The sequence below is a fragment of the Protopterus annectens genome, chromosome 3.part1 (assembly GCF_019279795.1).
Source record: "Protopterus annectens isolate FY-2018-M chromosome 3.part1, PAN1.0, whole genome shotgun sequence".
Classification (NCBI taxonomy): domain Eukaryota; kingdom Metazoa; phylum Chordata; order Ceratodontiformes; family Protopteridae; genus Protopterus; species Protopterus annectens.
In genome coordinates this window covers 211,238,317-211,260,936 of record NC_056732.1, presented here as the reverse complement: position 1 = coordinate 211,260,936, position 22,620 = coordinate 211,238,317, and the positions used below count along the sequence as shown (strand labels likewise).

Genomic DNA, 22,620 nt, shown 5'->3' with positions numbered 1-22,620 from the left:
GTCCAACAGCTCTGGGTTTGACATAGCTTTGTATGTTAGGAAGAGATCGCCTCTGAGTAGGCAATATGCGATGGAGTAAAGCTGGAGATTTGTGAGACGGTCTGCGTAGGGCATCTGTTTGAGGCAAGTAATCCTCTTTGTGAGGTATTTCTGCGGCCTTTCCAGTTGTTGTAGATGTTTTGTGAGGTACATACCAAAAAGGGACACTGTACTCTATAATGGGCCTAATGAGTGATGAGTAGAGGGGAACAATTACCTTTTTTTCCTGAATGAGAAACCTTTTGTGATGAGGCATGCCATGTAGAAGGATTTCCTGACTACTGTGGTGATGTGATTATTAAAGGAGAGACTACTGTTCACCTGTGTCCCAAGGTCACTTATCACACTTTCAGTGTTAATTAGACTACCGCCTATGTGGTAGTTCATGGGTACAGGGTACAAAAGGGATGACAATGCACTTTTTGGCATTGAGCTTGAGGCCATGGCTTTGACACCAGGCATCTGTCTCAGTGAGGCCTTTTTGTAGGATGTCCACATCATTAGGAGTTTCAGTTATGGCTCCTAGTTTGCAGTCATCTGTGAACTTCATTAGCCAAAGACTTTCTGTGTTAGCCTGTACTTCAGAGAAGTAGATACCAAACAAGAGAGGACCCAGGACTGAACCCTGTGGTACTCCACTTGTCACTGGTCTGCTACTTTCACAGTGCGGGTTCTGTCAGTGAGCCAGTTGGCAGCCCATCTTGTGACATAGGGATTTATACCTAGTTTAGTGAATTTATCTATAATTCCAGAGTGGAGGATGATGTCGAAAGCCTTGGCAAGATCTGGATAGGCTGTGTGTACCACCTTACCCTCATCTACAGCTTTGATTACTGCTTCAAAGAAGTCTGTCAGGTTCAGGAGACATGATCTGCCTTTTACAAACCCAAACTGGGTGGGGTCCATAGTTTGGAAATTACCAATGTCTTTGTTTATAAGTTCCATGATGATACGTTCCATGGCCTTGCAGACCAGGCTCGTCAGGCTAATGGGATGGTACTTCCTGGGGTCTGTGGTGGATCCCCCTTTGTGGAGTGGGATAACCATCGATGTGCACCATTCAGTGGGCACAAAGCCTGAGGTGAGGCTATGATTGAACATGGTACTTAGGTGTGGTGCCAGTTTGTTCTGTAGTTCATGCAGAACGCAGCCTGGGATGTTGTCAGATCCCATGGATGCTGTGTTCTTGGCTTTGGAGAGAGTGGTTTTTACCTGTGCAGCCGTGATTACAGGAACTTTGCATTCTTCCGATATAGAGATGGGCCCTTTAGGGGGTGAGAGGGGGGTAAAGTTAGCACTGAACCTATCTGCCAAGATGTTGGCAATATCAGTTGGTTCTGTATATTTAGTGCCATTGTGCTGTAACTCAGAGCAGATCTGAGTGTTGCCATTGTGATTCTTGACATAACTATAGAATGCCTTGTCGTTGTCTTTAGAAACAGTGGTGATTTTGTTTTCATAACTAGCTTTGGAGGATTTTATGAGGGCTCTCAGCTTCTTACTGAAGCTGACCAGGGAGTTTCTCCAATCATGGGATTTTACTCTTTTTTTTGCAACAGTTTCTTTCTTCTGTTGTAGAGTTTGTTTATGGCAGAAGACCACCAGATTGGCTTACTTTTTTTGGAGGATAGCATCTTGGTTCTGTTAGGGATAGTATGATCCATGCACTCGTGTAAGTGCTTATAAAGTGCATTTGTGTAGGATTCAGCAGTCGTACCTCTAATGTCTGTCTGCATGGGTGTCGTGAAGTTTGCCACTTCTTTCTTAAGAAGCGTGAAGTTGTCTTTGGAGAAATTTTTTATGGTGGTTTGCCTAATGGGGGGTGGGGGTGGGATGCGAATGTCTAGGGTGATCAGCTTGTGGTCGAATCTGACCAATGAGGAATTTACCTCTGGTGCGGAACACCGGTCACCCATGTTGGTAATGACCAGGTCTAGGATTTTGCTGCCCCTGGTGGGGGTGTGGATAAGTTGATCCAAGGCATTGGAATTTATGAATTCCAGAAAATGTTGAGCAAAAGAGTTGGTACATGAGTAGTTTTCCCAGTTAATGGTGGGGTAGTTGAAATCGCCCATTATTAGGGTGTTAGGTTGTACCCTAATATTTTCCAGTGTATCAATAAATGAAGAGTGGGAATCCTGGGGCATGGTGGGGGATCTGTAGCAAGCTACAACTTGGATTGTGGTTTTGCCCAGAGTTAGTTGCACTTTGATAATCTCAGATGCATTATGCTGAGCAACTAGCTTGGAGTTGTGGGTATCCTTAATGAATATGGACATGCCTCCACCTTTAGTGTTTTGGTCCAGGTTAAGTGGCCGAAAGGTGTGGTATGAATTATAGCCTGGTAATGCAGGGGTGCTCTCTGGAGCCTTGAACCAGGTCCATGCCACTGCAGAGATGTCAATGTTCTCCATTTTAAGGAGTGCCTCAAGTGAGTGCATTTTGAGGTTTAGACCTCTAGCATTGAGTGGCATTACCTTCAGATTTTGTTTGCTTGTACCTGTTATGGTGGTGAATTTGTCATTTGAACCTTGCCTACAAAAGGCACTATAGGGGTGGCAAGAGCCTTAGCCAGTATCCGAAATCCCAAGGGCGTCATGGTCTGTCGATCATGTCATCCCAGGCAGACAGATACTGGATACCCTTTGAATGACACCAGAAGCTTAGCCCATAGTCAAAGTCAATCATTTTGTCCTTGTACTGTGGTATCATTCTAGGTGATGGCAGGATGCGACTCAGGGCTAGGGTCATATCTGCCTGGGGTACAAGATCGGAGAGCTCCTCCATGTCTCTTTCCATGTAGTCCAGGGAGGTACATCTCAGGTCATTCACTCCAACATGGACAATGACAGAGTCATATTTAAACTTGTTGTGGAGTAAGCTGAGTGCATGCATTATGTAGCAGATCCTAGTACCTGACAGGCAGCTGACAGTAACTTTCTCCTTGTTTAGACTGGTGAGTGGAACATCAGTGTGCCTGACTATAGAGTCACCTATGACTAGAGTGTTGGGTACGTTGTTCTGCCTTATGGGCTGTGGTTGAGAGGCACACTGAGTTTGTGGGCTATGTGGTATTTTGGTTGTGTTGGGGGGGTGGATGTTGCTAGTGTTTCTGCTTTGGAGGTCTCTGTTGCTTGCACAGATTTTTATTGAGAGACTCCTTGAATGTAGGTGTGTGTTTTGTGTTTCTGTGTGTGTGTTTTGGTGGTGTAGGGTTTGAGGGACTATGTGATGAGTGTGGTGTGGTGCAAGTGTTTACCCCCTCCTCTTGACTGTCTAGACCAGTCTTGGGTGAAGAGAGCTTTGCTTCCAGTTTGGCTATATAAGTGCATCTCTCACAGGTTGTATGGGTGGTAGGAGGAGAGGGTTGTCTGTGTACATGAGACAATTGCTGCATTGCCCCAAGATGCCCAGATTCATCAGGTAGACAGGAGAAAATACCAGGAGCTGACCCACAGACATGCCTGGGTAGGTGCTTATTTATTAAGTACTAAAAACTGTTTTCCTCTAGACAAGTGAGGAAAGTTGAGTGCTGTTGTAATTTGTAGCTTATTTAGTGCTTACAATGAGTTCTTAATAAGTGCTGAGCTGAAAGAAACAGTGCTGAGTGCTAAAACTAAAAAACTGGATAGTTCTAAGGGAAAATTTGAACAGCAGACTTTATGGTGCCGGGCATATTTTAACCCTAGCTAAGCGGCGATGCACAAAGTGTATTTTTTTTTAATATAACAGTAGCAAATGACCAAACTGATTTAAACAAATTAACCAATTAACCAATAAAAAACTAAAAACTGAACCCCATTCCATCAGTCTTTGATCAGACAAGTTCTAACTGCATTCTCCTGCCACTAGGGTGCAGGGAAACCTTCTCCAGAAAAAGATGGCCTGGATTTGTGCTCGTTATACAAACAAAGCTAGATTTAGCAGGTCTGAATCTAGTCTTGTGCTACAGCAAACAAGGTATACCAATTCCAGAAAGAAACAGTTCAAATAAGCAGGCACAATAAGCCTTTAACCAGAAACTCCCAGCTCAGAAGGGCAGAATCTAGCCTCTCCTCCCACAAGAGTGCAGACCACAAACCTTCTTAATATAAAATAACTGGCCTGAAGCCCAAGTGCTTAAACCAGAACTAATACACTTTCAGAATAACAGACACTGAGCCTTCAATCAGCAATTCCCAAATTAGAAGGATGTAAGCTACCTGTCCTGCCACAACAGTGCAGACCACAAACCTTCTTAATGTAAAACAAATGGTCTGAAGCCCAAGTGCTTAAACCAACAGGCTTAGAATAACATTTGTTCTCCTCCTAACTCCCCCCTTTATCTGACTCCTCTAGTACGAGTCCTGCTACTCACAAGTGGGTCTCCTAGGTAAATGCCATTAGTTTTGTGTTACAACAGAAAGTTATTTGGTGGAATAACAGCTCTCTGTTTATCTAATGTTTTTCTAATTACTACTGAATGTATGAGTTTCTCTAACTTTTGGCACACTGGCATAAAGATTTGGTACAGACATTATGAATAGTGGTACTGATTGTTGCACTGTGTTCATGTGCTTGTTTTGATGTTTATGAATAAGTAACAATTCATAATGCTATTCTGACTCAAGTAAGTTCAGAGTTTTTTTTTTTATAATTTTGCTAAATGGGTTGCATATATTTTCATGGTCAATGTGTTTGTCATGTTGATGTATGGTAAACGTAACATAAAGTTAAAAAAAAAAAAAGAAAAGGAGTCTGTGAATAGCTATATGTGCATTACTACTAGACTATCTGCCCTTGTAGGCCACTTTGAGCCTAGCCAATTTCCCTTTTAAAGGTGAGAATCAAATGCTGCACCATTATAACAACACCTAAAAGCACAAGTTAAATGAGGAAAAAATTGATCTTTGCAAGTACAGTAAACATGGTTCACTAATACCTATTGACACTTACAGTACATTAGTAGCTGAAAAGGCATTATTTTCCACACTTTGAACTTTACCAGTTTATAACTCCATGAGAGTAACTGTCTTCTCTCCGGTAAACATCTAAATACGGTCACTATCAGGTCACATCAGGACAAGGGAAGGTGCCTGTAAGGTGAAATTAACATTCAGCACTCTGCCACACACAGGAATGTAAAATTATTTCATTCTTGTTTATTCTTTTCTTTAATTTACTTTATGTAGCTGGTAGGTAGATTAGGCTGTTGAGCATTTTAATCCACAACATGTGTATAACCCAAAGTTAACTTGTTTTCCTTTTAAGAGGAAGACATTACAAAAGCACTAAATATATGCAAATATTACATAAATGATAAGGCTGCTGTATATGACAATGCATGCAATGCCTGGAGTGCAGTGTATTTTATATACTATGTTTTGTGCATTTTTTTTTGTATGCTTCATAATCCATGTAAGTGCATGTATGAAACAAAATGTTTAAGGTACCTTGTATACTGTTATAATGTATACAAATCAAATTGTTTGACATCAGATTACATATTACATCAAGCCATGACAGAATATAATTACGATAGATTACAAAATGTAACTTTGCATCTCGAAAAGTCAGATGAGTTTGACGATTATGATATGATATGATGTAAAAGTGATATTTAGGCCAGTACGAAAATTGATAGGACAGAATAATTTGCAGAGGAGAATCAGGCACTAGTAAAGAAGCTCAAGGAAATGAAAGTTGTAGGTTGCATTCAGATGTTCCAAAATATTTCTTTAAGAAAAGGGTTGCAAATGCTGCAGATCAGATTCCACACTATACAATGACTGTTTCTTAACATAAAGCAAGGTATATAATAAGAGAGAAGGACATACAAAAGTAGACCAGACGGATGAATTGTCCTCACCTGTTTCTAGCTCTACACCTCCATCATCATATATTAAGCACCTAAGATTAAAACATTATCTCATTCAGAGGATGCACAGACGATCAACAAAATGTTTTAGGTATTTACTTTTGTGGAGCTTCAAAACTCAGTTTCCTTTACTTAGTTGCATTACAAAGAGCTCAACACCCCTTTCACTGTTCACAGTGATAATTATTAGTTTTAAAGCAATCTTCTTTTATGTACCAATGGCAAAAATATTGAAAATATATGACCCACTGAGATGTATTCATGTAACCATATACAAATTCTTGGAAAAATTGCGATGATTCTAGCAGTGAAATTAGATGACGCATGGCATCTGTTTCATCTCTGGCTCATTATAATGCATGTTATGAGATTACTGCCATCTGATGGATTGGAATGTTTCTCTGCAACAGAGTGTATATACATACCTTTTTATTCTTAGTATTCGGTAAAAAACAGTAGTCACACAGCAGGTATACAATGAGATTTTTTTTTCTTTAAGATAATTGTTAAGTACATTAAGACATTCAGTCACAGTTTATTAATTCTGATTACTTGAAAAAGCATTTTATGATATAAAAATTTCTGTATATGTTGGAAAAAATTCTTTGCTTTGCATTTGTTCTTTGAAATCATATTTATGTAACTTAAGACATTCAGTCAGTGTGGTAATTTTGGCTACACGGTTTATAGGACAAAGGTATTTTACAGTAAAGTCTCTGTTGTGCCTTGTGCCTGTCATTTAATATACTGTCACAGTGTGCAGTTCCTGTAAAAGATAACTGATAATACTGTATTTCAGAAACACACACCCACACACACCCACACACACAAACACACACACACACACACACACACACACACACACACACACACACACATGAAACAATAAAACGAAAACCTACCTGTTACATCTTTAACTTGTTCCAGTTTCCTGTACTGGTACTTTACTGCAAGCATAGGTTTGCACAAAACCCCTTGACTGGGGACAGTAAATATGCTACACACAGACAGACACATGTATGTGTATATATAGATGTATGCATCCATATATATATATATATATATATATATATATATATATATATATATATATATAGATAGATAGATAGATATAGATATATATTTATATATGGTATAGATATGGGTATCAGATACCCGACTGAACAAACTGTATGCAGACACCTGCCTGGTCAACACCATTTGGTCAACGTAGACAGATGGTCGAGAGATGTGGGATATAGACTATCCCTGGATAAGGGAATATTACCTTTCTCTGGGGACTGTGTGATCTCAGAGTTAGTATATATAATTAACAGGGGGTGTGGGATGCTTATAGAAAGAGGCATGGTATCTTCATTCTGGGCAAGCATAAGGTGACCTCCTCATATACTATCCCCTTGCTGTAACTCCACAAGTACCACAGTGGTTGTTAGGGGGACTTATGTCAATTCACATCTATTGTGTGGGTATATAGTATACATATGGAAATTAAGTGCATTCAAATCAAGCACAATTCTGTGAAACAAGGCAACAATTCCTGCTTTCCCTGCTCTTAGCATTTGACTCGATATTAAACACTGCAGTCACACACACACACACACACACACACACACACACACACGGGAAGTGACATGACAAATCAGATTGCTAGTTACTGGCACATGAAATGTGTTCTTCCACATGGGAGAAAATGAGTGCAGTCCACCTATACATTACATTTAGTAATGGATTACGTTTCCCTTGCAGTTTTCAAAATCAAACCATGTACACCCCCTTGTGCACAAACACAAACACACACCATTGCTGTACTTTGTGTTTAGCAAAATATATATTTCATTATCATAGTAGTTTGAGTGTAGGATATATATATATATATATATATATATATATATATATATATATATATATATAAAACAAATATGTTAACTTTTTGCATGCTAATCTGTGTCTGCTACAAGTGCTAACATGCTATTAACTCAGGAACACACCTGTGTGAGTGTCACTTGCTCTAAATAGTGAGTGTTTTAACATTCAGTAGCTTAATACTGCATAGCCCTCTGACCACCTGCCCTATTAAACTGCATAGATATCTCATAGCCCAAACTCTAACCCAGGAACTTCCACCCAGTCCCTAACCCTAACCTGATACCTCGATTCCTAACCCTGAAACCCCTCTCCTGCTTCCTAAACCTAAGTATAGTACAGTTGTGTACCTACCATAAATGTAGATTTTCGAGTGTATTCACTGTTGCAGTCATTACACTAATGCAAAAAACCCTATCCCCTCTGATAGAGATTCAAGGGCACTAGACTCCCCTGTTAAACTAAATTTCCTGATCATACCCTAAATCTAAAGTTCCCTTCCAACTCTCTAAAGGTAAATTACCTAATCACGTATCCAACGAACAAAAACAAAACACCAAAACTGCTGAAATGCGGACTGCACACAATAAGAGAATGCTGTTAAAACACAACTTTAATGTTGCGAACCAAAATCCAAGTAACAGTAAAATCCAAATAATAGTAATTACCTAATCACTCCCTAACCACTAATCATTAAACATTAAACCACCATAATGCTAAATTCACTGATCAGTACATATCCTTAAAACTCCCCTCTCACTCCCCAAACCTAAATTCCTGTCCTGATCACTGAATACAACCTAAACTACACTCCCAGTTCCCCTCCATCCCCACGGTTGCCACATTTATCTTATACAAACTCAGATAACATACAGCAACAGTATGGAGACAGTGCAGTTGACACGTAATCTAGTTCAAACATGAGCAGAGGGATGTGAGCTGCGATACATATATATATATATATATATATATATATATATATATATATATATATATATATATATATTATTGTAACATATTATTAGTTTTCCTAGTAAATTACACTTTTATCTAATTTACTCAACTTTGACTCAGAGGTCCCAGTGTTTGTTGGCACTGATAACAGGAAAGAAAATAAATTAAATAAACTATACCAACAAATGAATCAATTCAGGTCTACTCTGATACCTTTGATATGTCATAGCATTAGGGCTTACGGAAAAGACAACAAGCAAACACATTTTTCAACTGGATACATTAATTTTGATCCATCCTGCAAACCAAAGGTGATTCTATAAGAGAGAAAAAGTACTTCTGCACTTTAAACCAACATCTGCTAAATACCATCTGATCCCTGCATCAGAATGTTATAGTTCAAAGGGTATATAAATTCCAAACTTGGATACGTCTAAAATGTGCTATTATAGCGTGCGGCATGCTGCTCAGGTTATATGCTTCTGTTTTTGTTGTGTCTACTGCTGCATCCTATACCATTGTGCCATCTTCAGTAAAATAAAATAATGATTTGTGAAGGGAGTACAGACAAGAGAGCACTTCCAGAAACCCCAGCAAGGCTTCCAGAGTAAGTATGCAACTCATGATGCTTGTGAAGTAACCCATGTTTGACTTGAGTGCCATTTATCTGGCCAAATCTCATCATCACAGTAAAACCAGTTGGAATTCTAGTTGCAGCAAATTTGTATCTTTTTAATTTTGTTTTATTTATTATTTTTATTTATTATTTATTTTATATAAATAAATAAATAAAAATACAAAAAAATGAATAAAATCAAAAGGATTGTTTATTGCAGCAGATTTGTAGCTTTTTTATTTTGTTGCACAATTTCTCAATTTGTATATTTAGAGACCAGAGTGCAGTGGTAAAGTCTCCTCATGAAGGGTGCAGCCTTGACTTAGATAATTTAATGGAGTCCTGTTTTGTTCACAGGACATTCCTGTGAATTCTTGGAACAAAAATATTCAAAAATATTGCCTTGGTGCAAAGAGGGATGGAGTCTTGACTGAAACCCAGGTGATCAGAGTTGCATTATTGGCCTCAGCACTATATGAGCCAGAAAAGAAGATGGGAGGAGTACAGAGGTGTAGCCTTTTACATCTCTCAGGGGAGGGGAGGGTTTGCATGAACTCAGGGCCACACAAGGAATTGTGATTTCCTGGTAGTCATGGGACAACCAGCTCTCATGCTGTGAATGGAGGGCAGAGCTGCTTGTAGAGAATACATTTTGAGGAACCAATGGGATGTCTTCCATGCTTAGCCCATGGTATGCAACCAGTGCTTTGCTCTGTGTGTGTGTTTGAGTGTGTGTCTGTGTGTGTGTGTGTGGGGGGGGGGGGTTGTCTTATCAGAAAAACATGAAAATCTTTGAGCCCAGCCAGACAGCTTCCTGAATGACATCCTGTCTCATTCAGCTCTTGCCTGATGAAAGGAAAGAAGGGGCTGATATGTTAAGAATGGGTTCAATGGTCAGCAGGCTGATATACTAAGAATGGGTTCAATGGTCAGCAGGCTGATATACTAAGAATGGGTTCAATGGTCAGCAGGCTAATATACTAAGAATGGGTTCAATGGTCAGCAGGCTGATATACTAAGAATGGGTTCATAGATTAGGTTCATAGATTGGTACTAGGCTAACTGGCAAACACCTTAACCATTAGGTTCAATGGTCAGCAGGCTGATATACTAAGAATGGGTTCAATGGTCAGCAGGCTGATATACTAAGAATGGGTTCAATGGTCAGCAGGCTGATATACTAAGAATGGGTTCAATGGTCAGCAGGCTGATATACTAAGAATGGGTTCAATGGTCAGCAGGCTGATATACTAAGAATGGGTTCAATGGTCAGCAGGCTGATATACTAAGAATGGGTTCAATGGTCAGCAGGCTGATATACTAAGAATGGGTTCAATGGTCAGCAGGCTGATATGTTAAGAATGGGTTCAATGGTCAGCAGACAGCAAGGGCAAAAACTGTAAAAAAAAAAAATGACTGCCTGGCTGAGCTGGGGGTGTTCCATCAATAAAATGGGAATTGTCTATACCATCAGGTAATATGTAGTCCATCTGAGAAATAAATCCTTAATTTTCATATGTTTTGATGCAGTGTCTGCTTATTAGCAAGTTGTTGACAGTTTTTGACCAAATTTTGTTTTTTATGTCTCAACAAACGGAGACGTGATGAATTTTTTGGATTTTTTTTTTCATTTGGGGTACATGTTCATATTTATGGAATGGAAATACCTTACTACATTTAGGCTACACTCGTGTTTTTTATGTTAATTCAGAAATATCAGATAATTGGGAAAACTGGTGATGATTACCAGGGTTTGGATGCGGAACAGAGGTACCCAAGTCACTACTTCTCAAAGTAGTTATGGTGCAAGGGAAGGAATTGATTGTAGCAAACAGGACCATTTGGCTGTAAATAAGCAAGGCAGCATAAAGTCTGTGAGTTTAATGTTACAATACTAACAGCAAATTCATTTTAATTTAGTCTGGCATTTAATTTAGTTTGGCAAAAGGTATAAATCTATGAACTACTAATAGACAACTTCCTGTGGTTCAGGATTTTATTCCTTAGCTTTCATTTGCCTACTGTGTGACATTGAGCAAGTCATGTATTCAGACAGTACTTTGGAGAATTTGGGTTAGGCTTGTTAATGGTTTCCTAGACTATATGCCTAGCAACTACCTGTAAACTTTAACTTGCTTTTTGTAGACGCATGGGTTTGAAATGCTTGGTGCTGGGCTACAGCAGTTTGTTTGGTACTTGCTGAATATGAGTAAGGCTATGAGCTGTTAATGAGCTGCTTCCTGTAGTGCAGGGTTTGATTCCCTCAGCCTTCATTTGTCTATTATGTGAGTCTGACCTAGTCACTTCACTAGATAGGGCTCCTGGGCTGCCCCTGAAAAGAAACAGTTTGTATCCAGTGGGCTTTCCCAGGCTGTTAACAAATGTATTACACGTTTGTTTTTTTGAATTCCTGTGTCATAAAATAGCCACTACTTAGTGCTTCACTGTATGCTATTTGACTATAAATCCCAGTACATCTCTTAGTATTTAAATGGAATTGACAGATGCATTTTCAATAATTGTGAATTTTAAAGGAAAAGAAGATTAGTTTTGTTTATCAGATGGCTTTTAGTGTTTGTGCTGCAAAACGTTTAATAATAGTTTTAAATTAAATCCAAATTGGTGTGATCAATGTAAAGATTGAAACAGTGTGCATTCTGACAGGTCTGAGTCATATCTTATGGTAACTGAGGGAGTTCAAGTGACATGTGATGGGGATATCAGTGTGGCTCTAGGGGCCCAGTCCATTGCTCTGCCAAGGGCCTTATTTTTTACCATAATCTGGCTCTGATGGTTACTCTTTGAGTCCTCACAGTCAGTGGGTGACTGTATTCCTGGGTTTTGCCTGCTGATTTATTGTTACTATACACAGTCATATTGCCACAAATCCTTCTCTGCTTTTCTTGTAGTTTTATTTATGTTATTTGGCTATTACTTTGCATTTGTTTGTAGCATTGAATGAAAGCCAAAATGGTGGTAAGACAGTCAGAAATCAATCTGTTAGCAATATATAATCTTACAGTAATCATCGTCGGGCACATAAACTGAAAGATTTGCTGCTTCACAGCATGGCTGAATAGAGGAAATCGTCTCAAAGAACTGGTGGAATAGCAGGTAACTGTTTCTTCAAAGCAATGACACAGTATACTGTTTTTTTTTTCTGGTTATGACCTAAATGGTAAAGCATAAAAAGGTATATGGCATGTGATTTTAGTCTAATTTCTGTTGTAGTGGCTCTTTTTTTATGTAGGTGTAATAATCAAAGCACTACACCAACTTTCTGATCCTATAGAAATATATAAGATCATGTTTCAAAAATATATGGTTTTAATTAGAAAAAAAAGTGTTTGCCAAGTGTGGCTTGATGAACCTGTTGTAATTGATGGAGCCAATAGAGTTTTATGAATTTGTAAGACATTTGACGTTTCTCTGTCTGTTACAGCTTCAGAGCCAAATCTGAAAGTGCGTTCCAGGTTAAAACAGAAAGTAACAGAAAGAAGAAGCAGTCCATTATTAAGGAGAAAAGATGGCAATGTTATTAGTTCAGTCAAAAAGAGGACATTTGAAGTTGCAGGTACAGTAACTAATAGATAATATTCCAGCACATCAGACTTCTTACCGCATGTTGTCATCTATATTAAGGAAGGGTGGATTTCAAGTTAAAAAAATACTCTTGCATCTGAGGCACATTACTCTTTGGACTGAGAAACAAAAAGAAAACATGCATGTCAGCATTAGGCAATACTAGAAGGAACTGGAGTAGCGGGGTACTTTAGGTATAATGCTACTTGTACTCTAGGGTTCCAGAAATGAAATCACTAATAATTCCAACTATCTTTGAGTTACCAAATATATATGAGAACAGATAACCCACAATTAAGACTCATTGTCTCAGCCTCAGGATTGCAGACTGAACCTCTCGCCAAGTTTTCAGGCAATAAGTTAAAATTATTTTTCAGTCATAGTGAGTATGTATTAAGGAACTCTAGGCATTTCCTACATGCTAAGAAAGTAGACTATGACCATGATATTGTGTTGATGACAGGAGAGGTACAAAATCTATTCATAATGATACCAAAAGACATTGGCATGGAATTATTTTCTGAAGCTATTAATAGTGAGAAGAACTTAAACAGTGATATTACACTTGTTGAACAATGTATTTAGTGTGTTCTGGATTACAACTGTTTTTATTTTGGGGGAGGTTTTATCATCAGATACAAGGTTTGGCTATGGGGCTGCATAAGCCCCAGTATATGCCAATGAAGTATTATAGTAAAGGGAAAGGACTTATGTATTTTACTCACCTTGCAAACACCATGATAAATTATATTTGAAGATTTTTGTATGACATCTTTTTAATTTAGTCACGGGATGAAATAGTTTTAGCAGAATTTTTTGCAATATATCCAAGACTAAAATGAATTATTTGGATGTTGTATAAGGACAAGAAAAACAAGAGATTTTATTTCCCGATATATAGAAAAACAACTTATACCAGCATGTTCCTACATTTTTCTGGTAACCACCCTACATGTCAGAAATAGAACATAATAAAAGGACAAATTATTACCTTATCAAGGCTAGTCAGTGAAGACCAATTGCTCCTGGAAAAGCTTGCTAAAATGAAACAAATGTTTATTGCAAGGAATTATTCACATAAAGTCATAGATCACGTATCTACAGGAATAGTGGGATGTAGGAATAAAGACCCCCTCCCTTTATTAAGTAACATTGAAGTTAGTCCATGGACAGTAAATTAAAACAATAATATTTTTCTAATACTAAGGTTGTTTCAAATGTGGATAGTAGTACAAATTCTGTAGTAACAGAAATTATTAGAACAATTGGCAGAATGCAGTGATAAGAAATGCCAAGACCAAGATCACAGGAACAAACCCTAAATTTGTCTATAAGAGAGGCATGAATTTGAAAGGGATCTTTGAAAAGAAGACAAAACAGACCTTAGTGGCTACCAGTAGGGAATAAAAAATGTCAAAGTGTGGTTCATGCAAAGAATGTAAATATACTCATGAAGGCCCATACGTAATTGTAGCCAACTACCCACGGACTATGTCCTGCCCTGAAGCATGTTACTGTAAGAGTAAAGCCATAGTTTACCTAGCAATCTGCCAGTCCTGCAATGCCTTTTATGTGTCTAAAACAGAGAGGCAGTTGAACCAAATGATATATGAGCATCAGATTTATATAAATAAGAGTTATTAGCAATGTACTTTATAAACATTTCACCCGATGTGATAACTTTAAATGATTTTTTTTTTTTTTTTACTATGGATAAAGCTGCTATTCTTCCCAGGGGAAGGGATTGGGAAACATATTAGAATGCAAGGAACTAAGATGGCAGCTACTACTCACTGCTAACCAACCTACTGGCATTGACGATATAGTCTCTGTTGCCAGTGTTTTGTGTCTGTGGGCAGCCAAATTGTAAAATAAAAATAAGGTCCCTGATGTAGTTTGATTTCAAAAGCTAAACAGGGTCCACCCTGGTTAATGTTTGGAGGAGTAACTGTTTTGAAATATCAGTTTGTCATCATTTTAAGAAAAAGGGCTTTTTATATGCATACAATTTTTCAGTATATAATATTTTATCACAGTTCATTTTAATATAATTCAGAGGAGATTTTTATACATATTTCTGTATTTTAATTATTTACACTCACGAGTGATTGAATATATATACATATTTTGTTAAAGTTTTTTAAATGTGTATGTATCTTTAAGACAGAGAGGTCAGCTGCCATGTGATTATTTGAATTGCTTTAAACAGAGCACATGGTGCTGTTTTTAACAGATTCTGATGAAGTCTGATTCAACGTGTATACAGACGAAAGTGCTTAATGATAATAAAACATATCTCTTCTTGGATTACCCTGGTGCATCTCATCTTGTCAGTGTGATTGTTCTGTTTTTTTTTTTTTGTTTGTTTTTTTGGTTCCTGGTTAACATGCTGAGTTGTGGAACAGACATTTGCTGTTTTTTTACAATTAATATCTCTTAAGCCTCACTAGTCAGAAGTCAAATATCAGTGCAGTTGTGCTGCTCACCATGTAAGTCTTAAGATGAAATATTTCAATAGCTTGAAATTATTAAATTAAGTATGAACAGGCTGTATTAGATGCCTAGAGTCATCAGTAGGATGTAACTGCAAGAACACCTGGAGGTTTCACTAGGCTGAATGAGTTAAATAGCCTATCATTACAAAACTGGTGAGTGAGAATTGAGAAATTTGGTTGGAGATGTAATTTGTGATATCTAGGAGTAAGAGAGGGATAAGATTTCCAGAGATGCCCTAAAATAACAACATCAAGCTATCATTATTAGTTTAGCTTTCTCATTGGTCACAGATATATAAAATCATGCTATTGCATACGTCAGACTTGAACTGATCTGACCTCTCTTGCTCACTCTTTTTTAATGTAGATTATCTAATCACACAACAGAGAAAATAGCCTTAACATTTATTTGAATCATCTTTATTGCATTTAAAATATTTTTTTGTTTCTGTGTACCATGCAGTGTATAACTTTCAATATAATTTAACACTAATTCATATACTATGGCACTGCAGCATTAGTACTTCTCTTCAGATATTCTTAAATGTACATAATACAAATTTAGATTTTACCTTGAAATTGTTTTTAATAATATTTTATAGTGTAGCATATCACACCTCATTTTATTTCCTCAGCTGTTTGTCATAGTTGTAAGAAAACATTTTTTTTGTTTGCATACATTTTTTTTTCATTATGTAACATTTTAGCACAATTTGTTTTAATATAATTCAGAGGAGATTTTTATATATACTTCTATATTTTATTGTTATTTACACTCATGTGACTGAGTGTATATACATATTTCATTAATTGCACCTGTCACCCCTGGGATTCCGGATATTGGCTAAGGCTCTTGCCACCCCCATAGTGCCTTTTTTAGACAAGGCTCAAATTCTAAACCTACCACCCTAGAAAACAAAAATGGAAAGAAACTGAGGGTAATGCTGCTCAATGCCAGAAGTCTAAATCTCAAAATGCACGCACTCGAGGCCCTTCTCAGTATGGAGAACATCGATGTCTGTGCTGTAACTGAAACCTGGTTCAAGGCTCCTGAGAGCACCCCGGCACTATTAGGTTTTACCTCATATCATGCATTCCGGCCCCAAAACCCGGACCACACCACAAAAGGAGGGGGTGTATCCATATTCATAAAGGATACCCACACCTCCAGGTTGGTGGCAATGCACGAAGCTTCGGAAACCATCCAGGTGCAACTAACCATAGGCAAAACTGCTCTACAAATTGTAGCATGCTACAGGCCACCCTCTCAAACTCAGGAACCCCACACAGCCTTCCTGAAGACACTGGAGGGTATAAATGTATCTCCAAACACCATCATATTGGGTGACTTCAACTACCTGAATATAGACTGGGAACATTACTCAAGCCCTAACTTTCTAGCCCAACGGTTCCTGGAGTTCATAAATTAATGCCATGGAACAGCTAGTCACTGTTCCCACGAGAGGAGAAAATATACTAGATCTCATTATCACAAACATGGGGACAAAATGCTCCACACCGGAAGTATATCCCTCATTGGTGAGATCTGATCATAAACTAATCTCACTGGAAATCCACATCCCGCCCCCACCCCAAACAAAAAAGACCACAGTGAAGAACTTCTCTAAAGCAAACTTCACACTACTCAAGACTGGTGTGGTATCCTTCAAGGCCCCTGAGACAGTGGAAACCACAACCCAAGCTGCGGAAGCCCTTACAAATGCCTTCTATGAACACCTCCAGGACTGCATGGATCAGGCAATCCCAAATAAAACCAAGACTCTTTCCACAAAGGGAAAACGTCCAGTCTAGTGGACCCCAGCCATTAACAAACTTTACAATAAGAGGAGAAAGCTATTACATGATAGAACAAAATCCATAAAAGGGAAGTCACCCCTGATCATTATTAGTAAAAAATACGAGCACTCATAAAATCAACTAAGGCCAATTTTGAGAGAAAAATTGCCATGGATTCAAAGGACAATCATAAGGCCTTTTTCAGCTATGTTAGGAACCTGGGTGGAAACTCCCAGATATGCTCAGAATTAGTCCAAAATGATACAAAAATCACTGAACCCACAGACATTGCCAACATACTGGCAGACAGGTTCAGTGCAAACTTCACCCCTCTCTCCCCCCCTAAAGGAGAGATAACTATCCCAGCGGAGTGTAGCCTTCCAGACATCTCAAATGCGCAGGTGAAAGCTGCTCTCTAAAGCTAAAAACACAGCATCAATGGGACCGGATGGTGTCCCCGGCTGTGTGCTACACGAACTAAATGAGGAATTAAACCCGCACATAAGGCAACTGTTTAATCTCAGCCTTACCACAGGATACGTGCCCAAGGAGTGGCGTACGGCAACTGTGGTCCCACTCCACAAAGGCGGTGCCTCTACGGACCCTGGTAATTACCGCCCCATAAGCTTAACAAGTCTAGTCTGCAAAGCTATGGAGAGGATCATAATGGAGCTCATAAACAAAGATATAGGGGACTTGCAGACATTGGACCCGACCCAGTTTGGCTTCGTCAAGGGAAGATCATGCCTTTTGAACTTGGTCGACTTCTTCGAAACAGTCACCAAGGCCATTGATGAGGGAAAGGCAGTCCATACAGCCTACCTTGACCTTGCAAAGGCTTCGACACAATACCCCACTCGGTATTGTAGAAAAACTTACCAGCTTAAATGTAAACCCATATGTCACAAGATGGGTTGCAAACTGGCTTAAGGACAGAACCCACAGGGTTAGAGTTGCTGGTGCTATGTCAGACTCCAAGCCGGTCACAAGTGGTGTCCCACAGGGCTCGGTCCTTGGCCCCTATTGTTCGGCATCTACTTCTCAGAAGTACAGGCCAACATGGGAGGACTTTGTTGACAAAGTTTGCAGACGACTGCAAACTGGGCCATAGTGGAAAGTGCATCGGACACGGATATCCTTCAGAAGGGACTCACGGAAACAGATAGCTGGTGCCAGAGCCATTGCCTGAAGTTAAACGCCAAAAAATGTATAGTCATACCCTGTGGGAAAAACAAGGTAACCCCAAGCTACCATATAGGTGGCAATTCACTAAGCACAGAAGAGGTTATCAGGGACCTGGGGACCCAGGTTGACAGTGGCCTTTCTTTTGACACTCACATTGCTAAAGTGGTTAGAAAGACCTTCTACATTGCCCACCTGATCATGAAGGGATTCACATCCAGATCTAGTGAGGTCATTGTTCCCCTGTACTCTTCACTTATCAGACCAATGATCGAGTACAATGCCCCATTCGGGATGTATCTCGCCCGACATCTGCAGCAATTGGAGAGACCCCAAAAGTTTCTCACCAAAAGGATAAAGGGACTCCAAAATCTGTCATATGCTGCCAGATTGAAGAAACTCCAGCTCTATTCAGTCGCATACCGCCTGCTCAGAGGTGACATGTGCCTGACATACAAGGCCATGTCCAACCCAGAATTAATGGACATGCTCCACCTCAAAAAATCCAAATCCACCAAAACCACTAGAGCAAGTGACTTAAACCTTAGCACGGATATAAATAGGACGTGCTGGAGGGATAGATTTATCACTCAGAGACTCCCTATGCTGTGGAATAGAGTCCCGGTCCATGTGAGGCAGAGCACCTCGCTGGCTCTGTTCAAGAGAAATCTTGACCTGTGGATGGGAGATCGTAGGTTTACCCCCGGGAATCATCTCTGTGTCACTGCTGGACAGAGGCACAACAAACTAATGGGTACAGTATTTTTTCATATAAGGGGTGGCGTAAGCCACAAAATTTCAGGCTAGGCTTATAAATGCCTTGGGGCAGATAGCCTAGTATAAACCTATGAACCTATGAACCTATATATATATATATATATATATATATATATATATATATATTTAATAAAGAGAGGTCAGCTGCAATGTGATTATATGAATTGCTTTAAAAAGAGCACTTGGTGCTGTTTTTAACAGATTCTGATGAAGTCTGATTCAACTTGTATACAGACGAAGGTGGTTAATCATAATAAAACATCTCTTCTTGGATTATTCTGGTACATCTCATCCTGTAAGTGAGGTTGTTCTATTTTTTCAGTATTAATTGTTCATTAATATTTATTTAAACTGTCATAATTGTCATATATTCTTGAATATACCATTAAAAGTCATTGGCATCAGGTCGGTGAAAATCAAACAGCTGTTGTTTGAGTTAATAAAGTTGATGCCTTGTATATGTGCAGTAAAAGTGCACAAAAAAGGTAGTAAGAGTTTTCCTGAGACCATGATAAAGTTTTATGTATCTGGAGTTTAAAAGTTTAAAAACAGAAATGTGGTGCTGTTTTACAGTGACTGAATGTATAGATAGAAGTTGGGGGTATGTTACGTAAAGAGAGAATCCCATTAGGCACTGAGATATTAAATTGATTACTGTTGTGTCTCTGTCCCATCCTCACCTATTATCACACACTTTAAATATTAATTGAGGATGAGATCATGGATACAGTGATAGAAGTGAGTTTCCTTTACAACGTAGCAGGGTTTTAGATCTATCATACAGTAAAAGGTTTGACAAGGATCTCAAAATATAGCCACTGCTAATGTAGATGGAGAAAAGCCAGTCAATGTGATATGGGTACATAGCAAAAATACCCTATAGACACCCCACCACCACACTGTCAATATGCAGGAGGTCATAGAGCAGATTCAATGAAACCAAGAATGGCACCTAAATATGTAGAAAAGATAACAGGTTTCATCTACTGTCTTAGGTCATGGTATCACACATTCTTTGCAAAGGGTGAAATACACCTCTATTCATAAGTAGCTAATATACTGAGCAGACTCTTTTCTTTTACAATACCTTTTTAGATACGGTCATTAATGGACACTCCTTGAAAAAATGCAGATAGCAATAAAGTTAAAGAGAGACTCATCAATGCTCTAAACAATAACCTTATACCAATCCAATGGAAGCTTATGTCAATCAGCTGGGACTTTATATTAGGTCCCAATGCCCACACAACCAATTAATGAATCTTTCACAGCTCTGAGCAAAACTTTAAGGAACTACATTATAATTCATCCATAATGGGCATAAATCAAGAAGCAAAACTAAATGACTGGGTTACTAATTCAACAAATTATTAAACCAAAAGAAAAGAGTGTACAAAGCCTTCAAAGTTTACACAAGAAAATGACACAAGATCAAGGTCCAGTTCATCCAAAAAGACGTCAACAAAACAATCAAAATAAACAAAACTTGACATCAAGAATGGGTAACATTAATAAAGCCTTCTACAGCCGCATCCAGAAAATGAAGTTGAATAAACAAACTGGTTCTCTACAACAGAGTGAAAATATAGAGCTAGCACACTAGCATGCAGATTTTGAGTAATTGTTAGGCCACAATAGGAGCCCCATCTTGTCTTTCTCCCTGCAGCACAATTCCACTTGATATTACATTCAGATTGATCACCTATGTGCTCAGTAAGAATAGAAGCATCAGTTCCATGGGATAAAATGAGATACAGGGAAACCTTACATTTGTAAACAAAACTAGCCTAACATGCCCCTCACATAATCTTCTAGTAGGATATTAGAAACTCAATATATCCCAAACCACAAGGGAGGCCCTTCCACATAACACAGTAATTAAAGACTGATCAGCTTCACAAGCATGTTGTGTAAGAAGATGGAGAACATTAGCATGTTACGTATTCAGTTAGACACGGGAAACCCCATTTTCCACAATCTATCCCAGTATGCTTTTTAGTAGGCATTATATGCTTAACCTCATAACATTTTTGAATGTGTGGCTGGCAGTTTACTTGTCCTCACAGTTTACCTCAAACTAGTTAAAGTGTTTGCCACTATACTCTAAAGTAGACTCATGCATAATGTCATGGATATAACAAAAATGAAGCTACTATAATTGGGCCCTCAATTGTTGACATGGTACTGCTCAACAGTCAAGAATACGAGAACTCTGTTCACTATCCTCTATCACGACTGCAGTCTCCTAAGGCTCTGTCCACAAGGGCCACACCTTTTTAGCATATTTTTCTCATATGTCAATACTGACTCTAGTGTCTGGATCACCAAATATACAGATAACTAGAGAATTAGAAGAATTGCCATTAGTGTAGATAATGACAACTGTATCCCGTGGCACATAAAATAGGATGACAGGATCATAGGAAGTTGCTAGGCTAATGGCCCTAGCATTGTTACAAGCCTAGCCAACTTCTGTCCATGTTTCCATGATCAGCACCTATTGCCCTGTCCAAGACAAACACAGGTGGAAACCCCGGGGTGAATTTATGGTTACCCATCCAATCATCCAGATTGAGCTTGAAGAGGGACAAAGAGGTGCTCTGCTTGACATGAATTAGGAGTTTGTTCCACAGGTGTGGTAACCTCTGGGAGACAAATCTGTCCCTCCAGCAGGTTCTATTAATGTCACATACAAGTTTAAGGTCTTTAGAGCGAGTAACCCATGAGCCATTAGACTTATGGATATGCAGCATTTGCAATAAAAGAGAGTCAGAGATTGCCTTATATGCAAAGCAGAGATCACATCTGAGTAATCTGTATGAAACAGAGTAAAATGACAGTGATTTCAGCTAATCCACATACGACAGATGCTGAAGACCTTGAATTTTACTTGTGAAGAACCTTTGTGGTCTCACCAATTTCTACAAGTGCTTGGAAAGTTACATACCAAAAGAGAGGCATTGTACTCAATTATTGGTCTGATAAGGGAAGAGTACAGGGAGGCTATAACTTCTTTTTTTTCTGGAAGCAATGCCCTTACTTATGAGATGAGCAATATAGAATTACCTTCTTAAGCACTGTGGAGACATAGTGATCAAAGGTAAGATTGCTGTCAACCTGTATTCCCAGGTTTCTCACCACTGAGTGCATGCTTAGAGTATTTCTATTGATGTAGTAGTTAGCCAGAACATTGCTCTTACCGAAAGGGATGATAATACATTTTTTAGCATTGAGATTAAGGTCATGACTTTGGCACAAATTATTTATTTGTGTAAGACCCACTTGTAGGATGTTGACATTGTTTTTAGGATTCTATGACCACTCTCAGTTTGCAGTCAACAGCAAACTTTGTCAGCCACAGACCTTTAGTTTTTACTTGTACTTTGGAGAAATAGATTCCAAACAGCAGAGGTCCCAGGACTGATCCCTGTGTAACACCACTGGTTACAGGTCTTCTG

The 22,620-nt window shown here is 38.7% G+C and overlaps 1 protein-coding gene across 3 annotated transcripts in view; it reads left to right on the top strand.

Moving 5' to 3' along the window:
• The window catches only part of LOC122798067 (histone deacetylase 9-like), a 2,531,134-nt gene that overhangs the window by 2,415,767 nt on the left and 92,747 nt on the right, over positions 1–22,620 (top strand). For all 3 annotated transcript variants that reach the window (XM_044066719.1, XM_044066720.1, XM_044066721.1), the window contains one exon: positions 12,772–12,903. In XM_044066719.1, the coding sequence (XP_043922654.1) occupies positions 12,772–12,903 (132 nt within the window). The remainder of the gene's footprint in view (positions 1–12,771; positions 12,904–22,620) is intronic.